This window comes from Malania oleifera, chromosome 13 (genome assembly GCF_029873635.1).
Source record: "Malania oleifera isolate guangnan ecotype guangnan chromosome 13, ASM2987363v1, whole genome shotgun sequence".
Classification (NCBI taxonomy): domain Eukaryota; kingdom Viridiplantae; phylum Streptophyta; class Magnoliopsida; order Santalales; family Ximeniaceae; genus Malania; species Malania oleifera.
The window spans coordinates 75,499,078-75,523,559 of NC_080429.1; the positions used below are offsets into that span (position 1 = coordinate 75,499,078).

At 34.3% G+C, this 24,482-nt stretch overlaps 1 protein-coding gene across 2 annotated transcripts in view; it reads left to right on the plus strand.

Moving 5' to 3' along the window:
- The first annotated feature begins 2,924 nt into the window (after positions 1-2,924).
- LOC131146639 (probable serine/threonine protein kinase IREH1) overlaps positions 2,925-24,482 on the plus strand; it is a 74,513-nt gene continuing 52,955 nt past the window's right edge. For both annotated transcript variants that reach the window (XM_058096367.1, XM_058096366.1), the window contains exon 1: positions 2,925-3,958. In XM_058096367.1, coding sequence (XP_057952350.1) covers positions 3,184-3,958 — 775 coding nt within the window. In that variant the 5' untranslated portion in view covers positions 2,925-3,183. The remainder of the gene's footprint in view (positions 3,959-24,482) is intronic.

Sequence of the window (24,482 nt, forward strand, 5' to 3'; positions counted from 1 at the left end):
AAAAAGTCAACAAAACAAACTCCGCAACAACGTTATGATCAGCGAACAACGAAATGTAGAAGGTATATTCGAGTTTTTCTTTGTTTTTCCGAAAAGCGGCCAGGATTTGCAAGCAAATTGCAAGATTGGAACAATCAACGGAGCTTGGTGAATAGTGCTTAGAGAGGCGAACATCAACTTGCACATACGAATCGCGACGATCTAAGACAACTTTGGAAAGAAGAGAGTCACGCTTGGACGGATCAAGCTCGAAAGACAGAGAGGAATCAATGATTTATACGATCCAATTGCCGAGTTTAAGGAGCCGAAGGATGAGCGATCTTCCGATGAAGCCTCGACCTCCGAAGACAATGCAGGTCTTGTGGCGTTCATTCCCGGTGACGACGAACGGTTCGTCAATCGCCATTCGCAAGCGAAGAGAGAGAGAGAGAGAGAATGCTCCGATATCATGTTAAATAAATAAAATGTATATTCTGGAAATATATTCAAAGAGAAGATTACAAGGGTATATATACAATAACCTATAACTGAACTTAATAACTCAAGAATCAAATAACAACTTTAACTAAACAATTAACTAAACTGACAAGTAAATTATACACATCTTTTAACATTCATATTTAGAAAATACTAAAATGTTCTATTCTGGGTTTTGATCAATTATAGATGTGAAAGCACAATTGATGCTTGAACTAGTAACAAGATTTTAATAGTTCCCTGCAAATTCTTTGTTATGGGTTTTGATTAGTTATAGTCGTGAAAGCATAATTGATGCTTGAATTGGTATTGTTGAATTTATTATAAAATTTGTTAAGTAATTTGGATTATATTGAAATTGTGGGCTCGAATGTTATTTTATTCGGTCACGATCTCCATGAATGGGTAAGTGATTGAGAGAATAAGAACTTAAAGGAATATCCATTACCAAATTGGAAACGGGCGAAACTTGCGTCTCAAGTATTTAATTGATTGTTTCTTTTAATTTCAATTTAATTTTTCCGCGTTCCCTTTTAGTTATTTAGTTATTGGTAATTTTAGATCATTAGATTCATCAACATCTTCAAATCATATTTGTGCGTGAACCTCATTATTTTTATCTTTCGTTTTCTTGATTTTTGTTTTAACCTGTTAGTTAATTATTCGTTTTAGGAATCCCTGTCACCATAAATAATGAATTGATTTCTTAGGTTATAATTGAAAAGTTAATGCTTACATATTTCCCATTGTCCCCGTGAATTCGATCTGAGGACTCATCCTTGTATATTACTTTGACGGCTTCTGCGCTTGAAAGTCAAAAACAATAAAATTAGCTGATCAAGAAACAATAAAAGTTTGAATTAAATTGTTGCGGAGGTGATACATGGCTTGCATAGGAAGCTCATAATAGCAATGAAAGATGAAGAAAACTGTGTGGAATGACCCATGTAGAGGCTTTGATTCCAAGTTTAACAAAGAGTTTTAGACAAATTTTGACCATTTTTCATTATGAATTGTCAAGTCGTAAGGCATTTGAAATTTGGAATAAAAATTAAGGTTAACATTATACTAACAAATTCACACAAAAAAAAAAAAAAAAAAAAAAACAAAGCAACAAGTAGCCGTATCTTCAACATCTCTCTCTTTCTCTCTCACACACACATCCACACAAAAAATTTTGTCAATCAAGCTTAATGAGAGTAGGTAGACTTTAACACCTTACATTTTATTCAACTAGTAAAACGTCGGGATTTTAGATAGTTATAATGCAATTTGCTCAAATGAGTACATTATTCAAAAACTATTCATCATTTAATGACGTGATTGATTGTTTAAAATATGACATTGTTGGTTAATTTAATCTAACAATTTCTTAGAGTTTAATTTGATAGGTGTTAAGAAAGGTAACTTGTTAAAAATTACTTATAATTTTGGAATAAAAGATTACCAAATTTATATAAACTCATTATGGCACTACCCTGTACTAGTATAATGAGTTATGCTTATTTTACACTAAATAAAGCTACAATAAAATATTTTCAATCAACATATTTTATGTTGAATGAAGGTATTTCAATGTCAAATGTCCAAATAGAAAAATATATATAAAATATTAAAACTAAAGCACTATTTGGGATTATGAATTTCAAATCTTAAATCAATTAAATAGGTATAAAATAATTTATCTCTAAATCTGACTCAAGATTTTCATTCATAATTTCAAAAGTATTTTTTATTTACATTATCACTATTATACCTTATTTATTTTTAATACGAAGGAGGAGTAGTCATAAAATCATTTCAAAAATCTAAAAATAAGTAAAAAAATTGCGATAATATAGTATTAAAAACCAGTAAACTTAATAATTCTTTTTCATACCTAAAATGGACAAGGAAAACACACATAAAATGAATATTTCTTGAAATCTATAATGCATTGATAAAGTTTAGTATTTTTGATACATTTTTATTTGTGACCCCAACGTAACGAGTTCAATTCCTTCTCGAGACATAACATCGGTGAATTACTAGAGGTGCGTCAATAGGTGGATGACTTTCACCTCACGAGTTTAGTGCCGCACCATAGTGTTCAAAGTGGCACGATGGTGACAGAAGTACCTAGATTATAAAAAGAAAATTATTTTTTACATAAAAAACAGAATCTCTCACTAGTTAAAAGTTTCATTGGAATTAAAAATGAAAGACCAATAGGTTCATTAATTTGTACATAAATTTGGAAAAGACCAGAAAAACAGACATAAAATGAATGCAGCACAGAATCTGCAATGTATTAATTAAATTTAGTATATGTCTTGAATAAATGAAAAATTATATTCTTTCACATTGAATAAAACTAGGGATTCACATTGCTTGTTTTCATAGAAATGAGTGTGGAGGAGTTGGGTTGGCTGGTGATAAATGCAGTATGCAAATCACAAGTTCAGTTTTGGACTAATGGGGTCGCTGCCCTATTAAAGCGCCTGTGATCCACACGCACTTCATCTCCGCATTTTCCGTATAATTTCCTACTTTCTCTCCATACACACCCTTCTCTCTCTCTCTCATAAGCACCCTGCGTTTCCTCCGGACGTCTTTCTTTTTTCTTGCTTGGACAAACTTGGACTAGTCTTCTTCTCTCTTCTTGGTCTATGATGGACTGGGCAGCCATGCATCTGGGTAGGGCTGAATAAACCCTAGGCTTCGAAAATGGTGTTCAAGGGCAGGTTTTTTTCATCTAAGAAATCTGGGTCTTCGAGCCCAGATGCATCAAACAGCCCCAGATCGTTTGGATCGAATTCCCCTGTCAGATCTGAGAAGAAGAAGGTTAAATCCGCCAAAGATGAGTGTCAGATTGCTTCGTGTAGTGCCGTTGGCTTGGGGGGTGGTTCGTGCCGGCAAACGCAAGTTAAGGTTAGTCCCAAGAAGAAAGATGGGAAGAGCAAGGACTCCCAGAGTCAACAGGCTCAAATTCAAAATCAGTCTAAGCCCAACTCGTCGGCCGCATGTTCAAATTCGAGTTCAAATTTGAAACCGCGGAATTTTGGGGATGCGAAGGAGCCAGGGCCGTCGGCCACCGCGGCAGCAGCGGCAGCAGCAGCGTCGCCCATTCTGGCATCATCCCTGGGGTTGAATAAGATAAAGACGAGATCGGGTCCTCTACCGCAGGAGAGCTTCTTTGGGTTTCGAGCCGGTGGCGGCGGTGAGAAGGGGTCGGGGCTCGGCGCAAGCAATCTTTCGAGGCTAGGTGGTGATGGGTGTTCGAGTTCAGGGTCGGCCAGCGGCGGGAAGAGTAGTGGGAAAATGAAGGAGGGATTGAATGAGAGGAGGGCGAGTATGCAGGAGAATCCTGTGTGCAGGAATTGGGCTGATAATGGGAATAATTCAGATAGTATGTCGACTGGGAGTGCACCATCCAGGGACCAGAGCCCAATTGTTCAGGCCCCTTCCCGGCTGCAGAATGGTGAATCATCTTCCAATGCGGGTATAATCCTCTCCAGCACTTTTTGTATCAATATTTTGTCTTTTGTATATTTTAGCTATCCTCACTACTGGCTGGCAGTTCATCCATATCATGGAAACCCCCTTGAAAAATTTCCCAGGTTCTCTATCATAAGTCTTTTCTAAGTCAATAAAAACCATTTATAATATGTATGCTTCATATTTCGCGATATGGTGATAATATAGTGATTTTGAATAACTCGTTTGTATCTATATATAGTTATCGAAATGTTCTCCTTCCATTTATTATACTTGTTCTAAGTGTTTGTAGTTTTGTCAGTATAAACTAGACAACAACATTGCCCCCTTGCCTTCTGTTCAGTCTCAGGTCTGAAGAGGGATTCAATTTGGTCCTAAACATTTTCTTTCATTCTTAATATAGAAATAAAAAATTCGTTATGCCAAAGTTAGATAAAATTACTATTTGAAAGTTTATTCTTTATAAGGTAAGGTCTGAACCGACGAAAGACAGTCCATTTAGTTAACAAAATTAAAGATAACAATATCCTAAATGTGAAATAAAAAGTTATATTCCAAAAAGAAATTAGAGTAGGTAAACCTCTTTGCCATCTTCCAAAACTATTGTAAAATGTCTATCATTTAAATGAATAATAATGTGACTTCTAAAAGAAAATATTTTGAATAAAATGATGAACTTAGAAGCATAGTTGTTAGAATCTCATGATTCGTGACTCCAATATTGCTATTGTATCAATTCCAAACCAAATTGTGTTGGTTTTTCTCTCTTTTGTTTTTTAGTCTTTAGGTTGTTTCTTTGTGTGTGTGTGTGTGTGTGTTTTTTCTTTCTAGATTTTCCAGACTTTGTTAAGGAGATGTCTTATTCTCCTAGCTGTATATTCTTATTCTATTAATGAAATTCTTCTTTTATCATCCAAAAGAAAAAAAAAAATTCCACACCAAGTTGATTTGTATCTTGCTAGAGAATCATAAAACAGTTGAATCATTGTCGAATCTATTGATTCACACCCCTAATCTAACAAATTGATTGATTCGCATGATTCTGAACCTATTAGATCTATTTAGACCTGATGGTTGGCCTTCCATTCATTTGTTATGTTAGTATTTCTTTGAGCTTTAGGTCTTCTTGCCTCACAAAATCATTCTTCCCTCTTGGAGGAGTATATTGTTCTGCCATTGAGATGAAGGGGATGAAGACTGGCCGGTTAAGGTGGTACTCACAAGTGTGTGAGATATAAACCATCATTTTATTTGAGTAGCATGTTCAATAATTTATTAGTTTTTTAAGTTAACTTTTTTTTTTTTGGGATTTTAAATTAGATTATGCATGAAACATGCTTTTTTTTTTTATTGTTTATAAACACTAAAAGTTCAGTTTTTTTTTTTTTAAATTTTTTTTTCTTGATTCCTTTTCTTAAACAACATAAAGTTTAGTTTTTATAATTTTTATTGACACCTTGAATTTTTATTGTTTAGAGAAAGCATACACATGAAATTATATATTTTTACTGTTAATTTTTAAATGTATTTTACTATTTTGTTTGTTGTATGTATTTCGGTATGTGCATGTCATTTGGGATAGATTGTGAAAATTTTACCGGATCACGATTCAGTTCGATTTTTAATGCATGATTCCTAAAATTTGGAATTTTTAATTCACAATTCAAATCTCAATTTAATAACTGTGGTTGGAAGTATCTTCTTGATTATAAAAACCAAATGGATTTGAGATTAGAAGAAACTAACTTATTGATAATTAAGTAAATAAAATAGGATTAATAACTATTTTAGTTAACAAATCACAATTATATAACTTTTAACTACCTATGTGTATAGGAATTGTTTTTCAAACCTACTACTTTAGTATTTAAATTAAATATTATTTTGAAAGTAAAAAACACGACTACATGATATGATAATAGTTAATTTCTATAAAATTTTTTAAATTTTACATGCGAATTCTATTTCACACTAATCCATATAAAAAAATTTAAAACTTAATTATTATATTAAAAAATTAACATGTCGTACGTGTGCACCATATAAAATTAAAATCTTATGAACTTCTTTAAATGTTTTATTGAATGACATTTAGATAATCATACCTTTGACTTCTGCAAAAATATCTTGCGCATGTCCATTGTGTAATAACATATTATGGCTACACATGTATATCCATGTTATTATTCTAATATCATACATTCATACTATATTTACTCATACTCATAATAATATGTTAAGACTAAATTTGTTTAACTTTTTCCATATCAATTAGTACTGTCCTATCTTTATATCTATGCTAAATGAACCTTCTCCTTTTCAATTTTAATTCAAAATAAAATGTGTTCTATTGATGAATATTATGAGTGTCAAATCAAAATAAGTATAACCACAATATAGTAGTATCAATTTGTGTGCGATAAATATATTAAAATTTTATAGAATTAAGGATTAAACAATTTCTTTAAAATTTATATGATGAAATTTTTAATATTTCTAATATTATAATCTGAAAAATATAGTTTTAGGATTATTTGTTTTAGATATTATATTTTAATTATTGCAAAACCATATCAGTACTTCTAGTAGCAGTGCCGTGTCTATATCGGTCATTCTTGGGACACATTTTTTGTAATACATATTTTTTTTAAAAATTTTTTTATATAAAAAAAAGAAACTTGAAGAGAAGAAGAGATAAAAAAAGGGGCTTAAAAAATCCTCCTTAGAATATGAAAAAAACAAACAATATCAAAATAGCACTGCCAGCCAATCATATGGTAAATCTGAAAAAGAGACCCCTTTTTGAAACAATGTGCTACAAAAGACCACAATGAGGACAAATACTGAATTTAATCCCAAAGCATAGATGAAGACGTCCTCTTTTCTGTGAAAATCCAAGCATTCCACTCCAACAAATCCCTCAAAAACAGAAAAAAATCACACATCTCCCCTAACCTAGCCCATCTTTATCTCTCCAGAAACTTGAAAATGAGATAGCCAATAAATCCTCCACCCAGACACTGAACTATCAAAACATAGAAAACATACATCCAGAGATAGAGCCTTAAAAGACATCCTACCCTGCAACATATTGTTAGTGTTAACTTGTTTAAGAACATTTAGTCGAATAAAAGCCTTAATCTTTGAGGGGACACTGTTGGGACACTTCTGTGAAACACATCCGACACTTCAAAATCTGTCTATAATTTTAAAAATATATTCTTAATGTTAGATACTTCTCCAACACTTCTTTGGCATTCCTTTGAACTCCATAAAAATGTTTTAAAATATGTTTGAGACATATAATAACACATGATAAAGTGATTTATTTTATTTTATTCTGTACATAAAGATTATAATTACAAAAGAAAAAGAGTACAACTTTGGGTTGTTTAAATATATTTTTGATGGAAAAAGAAGATAATTTATTAAAACTGGAAAGTGGAATAAACAATATAGAGGACAAGGAGTTTGTTAATTCAGGTGTAATCCCAAGAGAGGGGGTGAATTGGGTATTTTTAAAATTCTTTAAACTTATTTACCACTTAATCCCGATTTCTATATTCAACAAATTAATTGCAGGGGTTTGAAACTGATTCAAATTATTATCTCAATAAACTCTATTTTACCCAATTAATTATCAAGTGCGTGTGAGGTTATTCAACATAACACATGCAAGATAGGTAATGAAATGCGTTGCGGAAATTAAAAGGAGTAAAGGAAGAGAGAAGGCAAACACAGTTTTTACGAGGTTCAGCCAACTCGGCCTACTTCCTTGCCTTGAGTAACCTACTTAAGGATTCCACTAAATCCCTGCTCCTTTAGCCGGGACGGAGCTTCCCTTACATCCGCTGCTTACAAGAGGCACGACTTCCTCCTCACCTGGTTCACAACCCGAACTGTAACTACAATATAGAATTTCAAATCTGCAAAACAACTCAATATTGCTTCTAACAAAGCTAGTGAGTACAATTGAAAACCTAACACATATTCATATGATGAAACTTGAAGCTCAGTATGTATGTAACGATATAATCGTTATATGAATGATATGCTTCACAAAATTTTTCTTTTATCAAATCTCCCAAAATAATGATATAAGTAAATGCTTTGGAGAAATTAGGGTTCTAGTTCAACTTACTAGATGCACGAATACCAAATGTGATCTTATTAAAAGATTTATCTTGAATATTGTAAAGATCTCGATCAATAAGTTTTCTTCCAAATATCCAAAACACACTAGATCAATAAGTTTTCTTCTAAATATCCAAAACACAATATGATCTTTGTATATGAATATGTATATATATATGATATATATATGATATGAGTTCCAAAGATCAAAAACCTTATATAATATTTTTCAGAAAATATCCCACAATAATATATATAGTTATGAACTAAGGATATTTAATCAAGTGGTTTTGTAATATCGAAAATATCGAGTCTTTAACTGAATACGCGCTTGAATCAAAGATATTTAGCCAATGGCAAAACTTTTCTCAAGTAGTGATCTTGTCAAAACAATCTATATATATATAAGTACACTCAAGATCAATCTCTCTAATAATATTCAATAATAGATGATGAGATGAAAAACTCTTTGAAAATAACAAATCGATTTACCAAATCTCAATACCAAGTTGAATGCATTACAATTGCTAGAATGCTTTTTGAAGATCAATGTAGCCTTAGCTCAGATTTGAAGTATAAGCTTTGAAATCCCAAGCAAAAATTTTAGCAGTGTGTTCAATGCTCTCCCAAGTTGTGCTAAACGTTCAATACACTCAATTGTTAGCCAAAGGTTGTTTCTCTTCGGGGCACTAGGGTTTAGATGTTGATTATATAGGTAACCTTGCCCTTAGGATGATTTCTAATCGTTGGATCAACTTGATGTAAAAATAACTCGCGTGTTCTCTCATTAAAGATTAAATTTTTAATCTTTCCGCAGGTTTAGACGACTGAGGAGTAAGGCTTAGACGACTGAAGTTCCTTACAGCTTCGAAAAATTAACCTGGACATAGGATCAGACGTCTGAAGTTTGGGTTCAGACTACTGAAGTCAGGGTTTAGTCTTCTGGTGTGCTTCTGCCTGTTTCTGTGTTTCTCCAATAATTCTTTAGACGACTGAACTTAATCATCGGTCTTCTGAAGAAATTCTTTAGACGACTGAGCTTAAACTTCGGTCTTCTGAAGTTGAATCTTCAGACGACTGAGCGTACACTTCAGTCTTCTGAAGTTGACATTTCAGTCTTTTGGTCTGGGAGTTCGGTCTTCTGAACAAAACATTTTTTGGATTTTTCTTTTTAGTTTCAAAAATCTGTTTTTGCTCCCTTTCTTTGCTCTTTTATAAAATATTTTCTGAGGTTTTATTAAAAAACTCTTAAGTCCATAAATATCGCCTAAAGATGTTCATGAGATGCATGAGTCCTAAGGTCAGTCTAGGGTATATTTTGAGTTTCGAATTAAATCATATGAAATATGTAAATACATTCAGTTCTAAATACCCATTCCCATGACGATCTTGAACGTGCCGCTTGCATCTTCATTCTTCAACTCTTTTAGTTCCATGAATTTTGCCAAGATGTATATGCTTTAGTCTTTATGACTCCATGACTTTCTAGCCTTCCGTGCATGCTAAATATTGTTCCTGTTCACAATTTCAATGCATAGATCAAATACCATGTGATTTGTCATTATCAAAACAGGATTGGACTCATATAGTCAACAGAGTCCTCTCCAACCAGCTAGAAAAGCTATAGAAAAACTATAAACAAGAAGGAAGTATCAATATATGAACAACATAATACAATACAAAAAAGAAAAACCATTACAAAATGCTGCCTTCTAGTCTCTGACAAGGTCAATCGTTTGTTTGTGGCTAGATCTGTAATTTCAATGAGAATATAAATTTTTAAAGGTAATTTTATGGATTCTTACTTTAGTTTATGAACTTAATAATGACAATGTATTTACAATTTGTTTTAAAAAAACATATAAAATGTGTTAAGAATTTGGGGGTGACCTTCCTTGAGATTTGGTAAACAGATGTAGGCTTCTTTTATGGTTTCAAAAATTCCATGGACTTCACACTGGGTTGGCGAAAAGATGCCAACCTCTTATGAAGTTTCCAAATATCTCATGGACCTAGCTGTAGTTTGGCAAAGTTCCACTAATATTATGCAAAGAGACAAGACTAGAGGCATAAGTGCTCCAAAAATCAAATGTCCAAGGAGATTCGTGGGATTTTTGAAAGCCAAGGGGATGTTCATGTCTTTTTACCAAACTTCAGAAGAACCCCTTAAGATTTTTGAAACCTCAAAAGAGGTATATATCTTTTTGACAAACCTGAGGGAGATTAGTGGCTTTTGCTCTAAGAATTATATATATATATATATAAAGTTTAGTTTGGCTCCATATGGCTCGTGTACTTTGCCTGTGTAACACAAATTCTTTGCTCACACAGCCGGTCCCAAGCCCGGATAAAGAATCAGAGTTGTGTTAGGTAGCTGACAGCCAATGTAAAACTTTGTCAGATCTCATTATCATTTATTTTTACCAAATTCAGCTAGATCAAGGGAATAGACCGGGTCAGTATAAAAGGAAAAGGCTAATAAGTTAGCACAAGAAACTAAGATAAGATTAGCAACTTGGAATATAGGGACTCTTTACGCAAAAAAGTATGGAAATTGTGGAAATATAATGTTTAGAAGGAAAATTAACTTAATCTGCTTTCAAGAGACGAAATGGGTACGAGGTAAAGCTAGAGAAATTGAAAAATCAGGATTTAAACTTTGGTACACTGGTAAAGAAAAGCATAAAAACTAGGTGGGTAATATTGTAGATAGAGACCTAAAAGATAATGTAGTAGATGTTAAAAGTTTAGGGGATAGGATCATTAAAATCAGGGTAGCTTTATGGCTGGAAATAGTGACTGTCATTAGTGAGTATGCTCCCCAAATAGGATTAGTAGAAAATTTGAAAAGATAATTTTGGGAAGATATGGATAGTATTTTATAAGGGATACTAATGTCTGAAAAGACATTCATAGGAGCTGATTTGAATGATCACATTAGTAAGGATAATATAGGTTATGAGATGATACATGGAGGCCATGGATATGGAGATAAAAATGAGGCCGGTGATACAATTTTAGATTTTGCCTTGTCTTACGATTTGGTTATATTGAATACTTGCTTTATAAAAAGAGAAGAACATTTAATAACTTTCAAGAATGAGTACAATAAAAGTCAAATAGATTTCTTCTTAACTAGAATAGGCATCGTCTATCTTGTAATGATTGTAAAGTTATTCCAGGTGAAAGTTTGGCTACACAACATAGGGTCTTAGTATTAGATATTCATATTAAAAAATGGAAGAAAAGAAGTAGCATAAATCAACACAAAAAGACTGGATGGTGGAACTTGAAGGCAGTTAATATAATAAAATTTAAAGATAAAATGAACAAAGAGTGTGATTGGACAGTAAGGAATAAGATTGATTTAAATAATATTTGAAATAAAATGACAAATTCCATCGTAAGGATAGCAAAAGAGGTTTTAGGTGAGTCTAAAGGGAGATACTAGGGTTGTAAAGAAAGTTGGTGGTGGGATCAAGAAGTCTGAAAAATTGTTAAAAGCAAAAGAAATTGGTATAAAATATGGCAAAACTATAGAAAATAGAAAACCTTGAAAAATATAAAGAAGCGAGAAAAAATGCAGAAAAGACTATCAATGAAGCTAAACATAGAGCTTATGATACTTTATATACTAAACTAGATACAAAAGGAGAAAAAAGACATTTATAGACTTGCTAGAGTCAGAGAAAGAAAATGCAAAGATTTAGGTGATGTAAAATGTATAAAGGATGAGAATGATAATGTCCTATTTAGAGAAGAAGACATAAAAGAGAGGAGAAGATACTTTGATAAGTTGTTTAATGAAAACCAAAATGAAAGATTGAACTTGGAAGTGGCAAATGAAGTTGAGATTAAAAATAGGAGATTTATTTGCAAAATTAGAGTCTTTGAAGTTAAGATGACATTAAAAAAGATGAAAAGTGTGAACTCTGTAGTACCAGATAAAATACCAATTGAAGTTTGGAAATGTTTAGGGGATAAAGGAATTATTTGGTTACTAATCTACTCAATAATATTATAAAAACCAAGAAAATGCAAGAAGAATGGAGGAAAAGTATGCTAGAACCTTTGTATAAAAACAAAGGTGATAGTCAAAACTGTAATAATTATCGTGGAATTAAGATTATGAGTTATATGATGAAATTATGGGAAATAGTGATTGAACATAGAATAAGATTAGAAACGAAGATTTTAGAAAATCAATTTGGTTTTATACCTGGGAGATCAACAATAGAAGCTACTTATCTTTTAAGAAGTTTAATAGAAAATTTTAGGGATAAGAAGGACTTGCATATGGTTTTTATTGACCCAGAGAAAGCTTATGATATAGTACATATGGAAGTGCTTTGGTGGGTATTAGAAAAGAAGGGAGCCTACAGTAGATATATGGAGGTCATTAAGGATATGTACGATAGAGTGGTGACTAGTGTTAGGACTGTTAGAGGAGATTTTAGAGAGTTCCCAATCACAATAGGTATACATCAAGGGTTTACTTTGAGTCATTATCTTTTGTTGTCAAATAATGCCTCTCTAAACAATGCACAGCAAAATATGTATATTGTATAAAGGATCAAACATACACTTGCAACAATCTAAATGATAAAAACAGAATACTTCCACAACCATAGCAATATAAAGTAAAGATAAGAGCAACGACACTAGGAATTACGTGGTTTCGAAAAGCCTACATTCACGGGAGCAATAAGGAAAAATTTCACTATGAAGATCAAAGTGCACAATACAATGGTATTACAATGATCTTCTCTACATCTCTCACCCTTAAACCTTTTTGCAATATACTTAGGATAGTAAATTTAACAACCCCTTGGAGGCTTCCCTCCGAATCCCCAACCGTCACAACGTTCGCATTCAAAAATTGAAATTTTCCTCGCAGCCTCAAGAGCACTCGTCAATGAGCAGGGTACACTCGTCGACGTGAAGGGTCCACTTGTCAATTAGTGAGACCCACTCGTAGACAAGTCACTGAAAAACTGTGATTTGCTACTCTCGGTACTCCATTCTCTGAGATTTCTTGCTCTCGATATCTCCTTGTCGACGAGTGAGGCACACTCGTCGACGAGTCCCTGCTGCATAACACCAATGAACTCATCCTTATGCTTTTCTTCCTTTGTTTATGAACTCCACTAAGTATAGGAGCTACACACAAATACAACAATCTCCACCTTGGCAATTATACGACCCTTAGGAAAACTTGAAAAACATATCTAATTGCTCCACCTTGACTTTAGAACGTTACTGTCTCCTTTCTAGCACTTGGAGACATGCACCAAGTCCAAGCAACGCTGCTTGAACTTGATGGTAGTTTCAGCTTCTACCATCAACCCTGATACAATTGTAGATGCATCACCCGAAGACTTCACCCCAAACTTCCAACAAGACCTTTCCACAATAGAAAACACAAATCCTGCTGCAATCCTTATATCACTAAAACCCCCTACATAGTCTTCATCAAAACTGATAGCTAACGGTTCACTCTGTTGCCTGCTAAAACATTCCATTGCACAATCATGGGAGTACCTTTGACATATCCCGGATATCACAGTCCGACCTTGGGTACCGTACGGTAGACATTCCATATTGACTCTCCACAGAACCCCCTTGAGACAGCAAACAAAGTCTCTCTGCGGTTCCATCCATAAAGCCACCTTAAGATAACACAAATCTCCCTATAGCCTTGTCCACAAAACCACCTTGAGATAACACTAATTTCGTTGCAGTTCTGTCCATGCGAATAAGCAAACCAAGACCCATCTTGGCCGTACCCAGCACATTCATGTCAAAAACTTTCAACAGAGTTCTCAACTGATTAGCCTCAGTTAAAGCCTTTCCAGCCAATAACATGTCATTCACACACAACAGATACATCACTCAACTGCATACTATCACCCTTTTCCACACTGGAAGTCTCACCAACTCACACACCTGGTACATATGCTACAGTACATCCATTTTCCCTTTGCCATGCATTGCAACTTGAAAAATAGTAGAAACTTTGCTGCTGGTAGTAATGAATACATAAAACTCCAGAGTGTCAAATTTATACCTGAGTGGTGGTCTGATAATGCACCTGAGCCCACCGTGATTCTGCTGGTTTTCCCTAGCTGGAACTCCCTGCAATATGAACTATGTCATTTCTGTCTTGAGTCTATTGCTCCACCTGCAGCACATGCTCATTCATACTGTGATACTGTTGCCCCGAGATAGAACTCCTTGCATTTCTGCCCCGAGTCCCTAACTCCACCTGAATAACATAATTGTTGCTGCCGTAGTTTCTAACATTTGTTTCTCTTCTTTTACCTGAGTACACTGCTCCATTGCTTTATCAAGAAAAACCATGTCCTCGATCATCCCTTTGTTTGCCACAGGATCACCCGACTTGAACCCACCTTTTTTATATCTCAGAAAGATGTATTGTCCGGACATAACACCAAGTCTAGATCCTCCATCACTAGAATAGTGCACCAGTGGACATCCACTCACAATCGAGTAGTCTACCGCAAGACTTGCCCACAATTCACTTGCAACTTTCCCATCTAGTGATACCTTTGGCGTTTGGTCACACAAGAAACGCGCCATACTCACTGACTTCACCAAGAAGTACCTTGTAAGCCTTGAATATGATTTGCCCTGCTCACAACACTCCTTGAACAAAACCAGTGTACTTAGCCCCAATGTTTGACTTGAAAATCTCTCTCCCGATCTGGTTTTCCACCTCGGCCACTGCATGAAGTACACCAAGACCCTTTGTGATAAACACACGAAATACATATGTCTATCCCCTGATGCTATCATCATCGGTTTCCAAACATCTGAATACATGTAGTCACCCATATGCTTTAACCGCATATGTCACAAAATATCTGATTCAGATTCAATAGTTGCAACTCCGCCTGCAACTGTAACGTCCTGCAGTGCATAGATATTTCTCGCTACTTTTTCTCCTTTCATCACTATCGAGTTGCCTTCACACACTTTCATTTCTCCACTTTTAGACTTGTAACAATATCCATTACAGTGTAAAGTACCCAATGAAATAACATTTTTCCTTAGACCCGGTTCATGCTTTACATCACATATGGTTCTTACAACACCATCATACATTCTGATTTTGACATTTCCAATAACAAATATTTTGCATGAAATATCATTTTCCATCAAAATACAACCAGTATAAACTGACCTGTAGGTGTCAAACCATTTTTTAGGATAAAAGCATCCGACATCTAAGATCCAAGAATCACCCGTGAGGCACTCCGAACCCGATGAAACACATAGCATATCTTTATGACATTCTAAATATTCCTCCACTACACTTGCAGATTTTGATGAACCCTTAGACATATATCGGCATTCCAGTTTTCGCCAAACTAATGCCAGAGAATCCTCATCCATGACGTGATACAACAAGTCATTAGCTAAACAAAGTCGAATGATTGCTCCCAATTCATTCCAAGTCGTTGCATCCATGCTATCTGGTTGAATTCTATATAAAACTTTCACCATACTTTGCTGCACCTAGAGATCCTTCAATGCAGAGGCCATTACAACTTTGCTTTGATACCAATTGTTGTGAAATAATGCCTCTCTAAACAATGCACATCAGAATATGTATATTATATAAAGGATCAAACATACACTTGTAACAATCTAAATGATAAAAACAGAATACTTCCACAACCATAACAATATAAAGAAAGCAAAGATAAGAGCAACGACACCATGAATTACGTGGTTCGGCAAAACCTACATCCACGGGAGCAATAAGGAAAGATTTCACTATGAAGATCAAAGTACACAATACAATGGTATTACAATGATCTTCTCTACATCTCTCTCCCTTCAACCTTTTTGCAATATACTCAGAATAGCATATTAACAACCCCTCACAGGCTTCCCTTCGAACCCCCAACCGTCACAATGTTCACATTCAAAATTTGAAATTTTCCTCGCAGCCCTGAGAGCACTCGTCGACGAGAAGGGTCCACTCGTCGACCAGTGAGGCCCACTCGTAGATGAGTCACTGAAAAACTGAGATTTGTTGCTCTCGGTATGTCCATTCTCTGAGATTTTCTTGCTCTTGGTATCTCCTCGTCGACGAGTGAGGCACACTCGTCGACAAGTCCCTAATGCACAGAACCTATGAACTCATCCATATGCCTTTCTTCCTTTGTTTATGAGCTCCACTAACTATAATAGCCACACACAAATACAACATCTTTCTATAGTAATTGATGAAATTACTAGGAATATCCAAAATGAGATCCCTTAGTGTATGTTGTTTGCAGATGATATCGTGTTGATTGATGATAATAGGAGCGGAATGGAATCTAAGCTAGAACATTGGAGAACCACATTAGAGACTAAAATGGGTGGGCTTCTTTTAGCTCGTATATATATTTTGATAAATAAAGGAAAATTTAGTGAAAAGGTATCAAGGGGATGCTAGCTCATCGTACAACAAGTCAAGCATCCTGAAGGGTGTCACAAATAAGTGTGGTCAAGGGTTAGATTGGGCTTTAAATTCGAACTGACCCAATCTTGTCAGCTTGTCAAGAGGTCAGTCATAAGTCAAACCGTTGAGGATACAGTTTGGGTCGATTTGGGTTTACTTGAATATCAGATGGGTTGGTTCGGGTTGGCGGTTTAACTTGTTTTAAAGCGAAGTAGAAAAGAAAAAAAAAATGCAAAGAAATACGTGTGAGAATTTTTTTCAAACATAATAACATATGTTACATTGAAAACACTACTTAAACTAGTGTCATTCGAGTTAAATATATTAAATTAATAAACTTGTTATAAAAAAAACAATAGTATCTATATAATAGTATGAGTAACACACTAGGTACTTTTCAATTTTCAATTTTACATTGATAATACAATATAACGAAGGTTTTGAAACTAATAAAAAAATATCATGTCTGTTTTCTAACATGCATAACATTAACAACATAAATCAAAAAATGGAAAATATGTCAATTTTCCAACACGCATGTCATTAACAACTAAAATGACTAAAACATCATATCCATAAGCATTACTAGAATAGAAATAAAATTGAAAACATAAAAATTAAAACATTCCAAAATGCATGTGCCCATCCCATTGTCCATCTTATGCATTCTTTCATAAGTCTTGATTAATTGTAGGTATATATATATATACACACACACAAAGAGGCTCTTTGGGTTGGGTTAAGTGGATTGGATGCTAAACCCGCAAGCTGACACATACAATCGGGTTATGCAAAATAGAAAACTGTCACTGACTCGTTAACCATTTGAAATCGATTTTTTGGGTTGGCTTGTTTTGGATTGGTCAGGCTGGGCGAGTTGGTCGGGTTGTTAAACACTGCTAGTCAGAAAAATCAAAGATTACATTGTAGTCGTTAACAACAGTCCCACTATGCCAACTATTGACCGTAGTAAACCAATGCTCTTATTCATTTTGTCAGAATGTTGAATATTGTATTCCAAATAGCTAATGGTCAATGTTTTTAAAGGCTATTCTAGACCGTAACAAGCTAGAGAGGTTTACGGATTACCATAACTTTGATTTTGGGTTTAAAGATTAATGTCTTAAGAGTGGTTTTGTTATGGAATTATTGCCTTATGTTCTTTTGAAATTTTGCATGTTAAGTATTTTGTATGTTTTGTGGGTTTGGCCTTTAATTTATTTTAGGATTGCTCTAGGAGGCAATTCCATGCCTTTCCCATTTTGTGATTGAGTGGTCTAAAAGGTTTCTACTAGGAGGTTAGATGGGTTGAAGGATTTGTTCAGTGTTCTCCTTAGTTTGTTTTATTGTTGTTCATTCTTTGTTGTCATCTATCCCTCTTCATTGAGTTATTATTGTTTAAGAATTGGATCTTGGGTAGGTAGCTATTAGGATTGTAAAACGATGAAATTCTTTTTTGTTTTTTGTTTTTTGTTTTCTTTTTCTTTTTTTGGTTGTCCGAGATGAGGATCTCAGAAAAGGTCATTTAATTAGGTGGAAGGATGTTTATAAGCTTGAGGATGGGTCGGGTTTGGTGTTTTGGAACCATAATCTCACTCTAGTGGGGAAATGGAAGTGGAGTTTTCCTTTGGCATATGGTGATCTAGCTACGACCTCAAGCACAGTGGTTGGGATGCTAGGTAAGTTAATCCCACACATACAACTCCTCTGTAGTTGTTGCTGCTCAGCCATCTTATATTTTTCTAACCATTTGATAAAAGCTAGTCGATGGTAATATGGTTCACTTCTGGGAGGAATTTCAGCAAGTTTACTTACCCTTTTATTAAGAATTTTATTGACTTTTGTGTGTGTGCGTGCATGTTGGATAAGTTAGGGAGGGATTGGACGATTCATACCTTTTGAGGACATCATTGTTTCTTGGAATTTTCATTTTGCTTGTTATCTGAGCAAAAGATCGTCTATCCTCATTCATAAATTTATGTTCCCTTATGAAGTTAGGCTTTTATATGTTTTTTCCCCCTAAATTGGATTAATACTGCAATTTGTTGTAAAGGAGGCCTAATAATGCATTATCCTGGGATATATGTGTTATGTTGTTAGTGAGTTAGTGAGAATATCTTCTTGGATTGTCCTATTTCTTGGAGAGTATGCGATTCCCATGCTTTTGGAGAATGGTGTGTTCATAATCTTTGGAGAGTTTCATGCCTAAAAATTTTTGCATTTTGAAGGAGGATTGGTTGGCTTCCTTGGGGTTTGCTATATTTGTGGCCGTTTGGTGTCCTTTGGAGTACCTTTGATTTGCACAAAGGGATTAGAAAGCATTACTTAACTAATATCAACAAAACAACAACAAAACCAAGCCTTAGTCCCACTAAGTGGGGTCGGCTATATGAATCCTTTTCCGCCAATTTATGCGATCATGGACTATTTCTTTTGATAGATTCAAAGATATTAAATCCTTACTCATTATCTCCTCCCAAGTTATTTTAGGTTTATCCCTACCCCTTCTACTGCCCCACACAATAACTAAGTCACTCTTCCTCACAGGTGCACTATAAGGCCTACGTTGCAAGTGTCCATACCATCTGAGTCGTCCTTCCCTTATCTTATCTTCTATAGGAGCTACACCTAACTTACCACAAATATGTTCATTCCTTAATTTATCTTTCAATGTTATACTCCTTATCCATCTAAGCATCCTTATCTCGGCAACTTTTACTTTTTGGATATTATGTTTCTTCGTCGCCCAACATTCTGATCCATATAGCATAGCTGGTCTTATAGTTGTCCTATAAAACTTCCCTTTCAATTTTAAGGGTATTCTACGATCACATAGAACACTTGAAGAACTTCTCCATTTTACCTAACTTGCTTTAACTCTATGCATTACATCATCTTCAATTTCTCCTTCAGCTTGCATAATAGATCCAAGGTATCGAAATCTACAAGTGCTATTTATTTCTTCATCATCAAGTTTAACTTTGTCTCCAATATTCCTCCTATCATTACTAAAATTACATTTCATATATTCTGTTTTATTTCTACTTATCTTAAAGCCTCTAGATTCCAAAGCTTCTCTCCATAATTCTAACTCAGCCTCTACTCCATCCCTAGTTTCGTCAATTAATACAATATCATCTGCAAACAACATACACCATGGAACCTCCTTTTGAATACTCTTAGTCAATTGGTCCATCACTAAAGCAAAAAGATAAGGACTCAAAGCAGATCCTTGATGTACACCTATGGTAATTGGAAATTCTCTAGTTTCTCCATCTATAGTCTTTACACTAGTCATTACTCCATCGTACATATCCTTAATGACATCGTTATACCTACAACATACACCCTTTTTTTCTAAAACCCACCATAGAACTTCTCTAGGTATCCTATCATATGCTTTCTCAAGGTCAATAAATATCATATGCAAGTCCCTCTTCTTTTCCCTAAACTTTTCCATTAATCTTCTTAAAAGATAAATAGCTTCTGTGGTAGATCTCCCAGGCATAAAACCAAATTGATTTTCTGAGATCTTCGTTTCTAACCTTAATCTTTGTTCAACTACTCTTTCCCATAGTTTCATCGTATGACTCATAAGTTTAATTCCACGATAGTTATTACAATTTTGAATATCTCCTTTATTTTTGTATATAGGTATTAAAGTGCTTTTCCTCCATTCATCTGGCATTTTCTTAGTTTTTACAATTGTATTAAATAAATTAGTTAACCATATAATTCCGTTATCACCCAAGCATTTCCAAACTTCAATTGGGATGTTATCTGGTCCCATAGCTTTCCCATTTTTTCATCTTTTTTAGTGCAAACTTAACTTCGTTAACTCTAATTTTTCGAATAAATCTTATATTTTTAGTCTTTTCCTCATTTGACAATTCTAAATTTAAGCCTTCTATTTGGTTTTCATTAAACAACTTACTAAAGTAACTTCGCCATCTTTCTTTAATATCTTCGTCCTTAACCAAGACAATATCATCCTTACTTTTTATACATTTTACATTTCCTAAGTCCTTGTTCTTCCTTTCTCTAGCTTTGGCAAGTTTAAATATATCTCTTTCCCCTTCTTTTGTACCTAATCTATCATACAAACTATTAAATGATTTATATTTAGCTTCACTAACGGCCCTTTTTGCATCTTTTCTTGCCTCCTTATATTTTTCAAAGTTATCGCTGTTTTTACATTTTTGCCACGTTTTATACCAAATTCTTTTTGTCTTTATGATTTTTTGTACATCTTTATCCCACCACCAACTTTCTTTGCTATTTGAGAATTTTCCCCTTGATTCGCCTAAAATCTCTTTTGCTATCTTTTTAATAGAGCTAACTAATCTATTCCAAAGAGTATTTGAATCTATCCCATCCTCTAAGGTCCAATCCCCATCTTTGATCATTTTATCTTTAAATTTTATTATATTTTCTCCTTTTAGGTTCCACCATCTAGTTCTCCTACACTGGTTTATTTTATCCTTTTTCTTCCATTTTTTAATGCATATATCTAACACTAAGACTCTATGTTGTGTGGTTAGACTTTCACCTGGAATAACTTTACAATCCTTGCATGATACACGATCTACCCTCCTAGTTAAAAAAAAATCTATTTGACTTCTATTTTGTCCACTTTTAAAGGTTATTAAGTGTTCTTCTCTCTTCTTAAAGCAAGTATTCATTATACTAAAATCATATGACATAGCAAACTCTAAGATCATCTCCCCAGACTCATTTTTGTCTCCATATCCATATCCTCTATGTATCCTTTCATAATTTTTATTATCTCTTCCAACGTGTCCATTCAGATCTCCTCCTATAAATATTTTCTCAGTCCCTGGTATGCCTTGTATACTATCCATATCTTCCCAAAATTGTCTCTTAAGATTTTCTGCTAAGCCAACTTGAGGAGCATAAGCACTAATGATATTTATTATCTCTTGTCCTAATACCATTTTGATTTTTATAATTCTATCCCTTACTCTGGTTACATCCACAACACTATCCCATTTGCAAAATTCTCTTTAAGGAGGATGTCTCATCCCGAATCTTGTAAGTTGCAACTATTTACTTTTATTGAAAAGAATTCTTGGTTTTTTCTTTTTGATTGGTGATTGATTTTTCAGTATTTTCCTTACAGTCCTTTTGACTAACCGGTTGACCGACCTATCCAAGGGAAGGAGTTATTGAGTTGACATTTTGCATAGGAAAAATGCACATGATCACCGATTGCCTTACTATTGAGTTTGATAATGTCTTAAGATCGAGTATGATGTATACTTTATGCTACTAATTCCTTTTTGGGTTGTCTTGATTAAGGAAGAAGGCATAAAAGATGGATGGCGAAGTTACTTTAGTAAGCTATTTAATGAAAACCAAGTAGAAGGCTTGAACGTAGAATTCATAAACGAGGAAAATCCTAAAAATTTGAGATTTATTTGCAAAATTGGAGTTAACGAAGTTAAGTTTGCATTATAAAAGAAGAAAAATGGAAAATTTATAGGACCAGATAGGTTAACTAATTTTTTTAATGCAATTATAAAAACTAAGAAAATATTAGGCAAATGGAGGAAAAACACTTTAATACCTATATATAAAAATAAAGGAGATATTCAAAATTGTAATAACTATTGTAGAATTAAACTTATGAGTCATGCAATGAAACTTTGGGAAAGGGTAGTTGAACAAAGATTAAGGTTAGAAAATGAAGGGGATGGTCTTCTTTTTCTTGCCACGTTCTATATGATATTGGAAATGGGTCAAAGGTGAAATTTTGGCAAGACCATTGGTGTGGTGAGACGTCTCTTGCTGTTAGCTATCCTGATTTGTGTAGATTTTGCGGAGATAAAGAAGTTAGCGTGGCTGAGCTTATGAAGTTTGATAATGGAGTCTTGTTTTGGGATGTAAGTTTCTTTAGGCGTATGCATCTTCGGGAATTAGAGGCCTTGGCTGGTTTTATGGATACCATTTATGGTGCTTCGGTGAAGGGGTCTGGTGAGGATAAGATGTGCTGGAAATCTGATAGAGTGAAGGGCTTCTTGGTTAAAGGTTATTATGGTATTTTAATGGGCTCCAAAGATTGTGGCTTTCCTTGGAAAAGCCAAAATTCCTTCTAGAGTAGCTTTTTCGTTCAGACTGCTGCTTTAAGGAAATGCTTAACGATTGACAATTCACAAAAAGAAAGGTTTGGATATTGGATTGGCGCTACATGTGCAAGTGTAATAATGAGACGGTTGATCATCTTTTAATTCATTGTCCAGTTGCAATGGACTTGTGGGTTATGGTATTTGGTTTGTTTGGAGTGAGCTGGATTATGCCGCAATCTGTAGTGGGACTTCTAGCATGTTGGCAAGGCAGCTTTGGTCGTTATCGAAGTGGGTTTATTCTTTTGATGGTTCCTCATTGTTTATTGTGGTGTCTTTGGAGGGAGAGAAATAGTAGGTGTTTTGAAGATAAGGAAAGATCCATTTCGGACCTGAAGCTATTTTTCTTTACAACTTTGATGGATTGGTTGACTGCTTTGCGAAACCAATCATTTACTTCTGTTTTTGATTTACTAGATTCTTGTAATTTCTGCTTTTGATTTGTTTACCCCATGTGCACTCCTTGTGTAATTGGGTTTCATTTTTGTTATCAATAAACTTATTACTTATAAAAAATATAAGGTTAGAAAATGAAGGTCTGTGAAAATCAGTTTGGTTTAATGCTTGAGAGCTACTATAGAAGGTATATATCTTTTAAGAAGATTAATGGAAAAGTTTAGGGAAAAGAAAAGAGACTTGCATATGGTATTTATTGACTTAGAGAAAGTTTATGATAGGGTACTTAGGGAAGTTCTATGGTGGGTTTTAGGAAACAAAAAAGGTGCAAGTAATAGGTATATTGGTGTCATTAAGGATATGTATGATGGAGTAATGAATAGCATCAAGATTACAGGTGGAGAGATTGGGGAATTTCCAATCACAATAGATGTACATCAAGTATTTTCTTTGGACCCTTAATTTTTTTGCTTTAGTGAGGGATGAACTTACTAGGAGTATCCAAAATGAGATTCCATGGTGTATGTTGGTTGAAGATGATATTGTTTGGAGTGATGAAACTAGGAGTGTAGTAGAATTTAAGTTAGAATTATGGAGAGAATCTTTAGAATCTAGAGGGTTTAGGATAAGTCATAGTAGGAGGAATATTGGAGATAAAGTTAAACTTGATGATCATGAAATCAATAGCACTAGTAGATTTAGGCACCTGGGATCTATCATGCAAGTTGAAGGAGAAATTAAAGAAGATGTAATGCATAAAGTTAAAGCAAGTTGGGTAAAATAGAGAAGTGCTTCGAATGTGCTATGTGATCATAGTAAAATTAAAAGAGAAATTCTATAGAAAAGGGTATAAGACCAGCTATGCTATATGAATCGGAAAATGTTGGGTGACTAAAAGTTCCTGAGATGAGAAGGCTAAGATGGATGAGTGGTATAACGTTAAAAGATAAATTAAGGAATGAACATATTCGTGGTAAGTTAGGTGCAGCTCTTGTAGATGATAAGATAAAGGGAGAGATGACTCAGGTGGTTTGGGCACTTGCAACCTAGGCCAAATAGTGCACCAGTGAGGAAGAGTGAATTAGTTACTGTGGGGGGCAGTAGAAGGGGTAGGGGTAGATTTAAAATAGCTTGGAATGAGATAGTGAGTAAGGATTTACTAGCCTTGAATCTGTTAAAGGAAATTGCCCATGATTGCATCAATTGGTGGAAAAGGATTCATGTAGCCGACCTCACTTAGTGGGACTTAAGGCTTGGTTTGTTATTGTTGTTGTTGCTGTTGTCGTTGTCAAATTTCTTTATGCCTTTCCATCCTTGCTTATGGTTTTCAAATGGAATAAGGAATTTTTCCGTCTCCTGAAGTGTCTTACAAATGATGT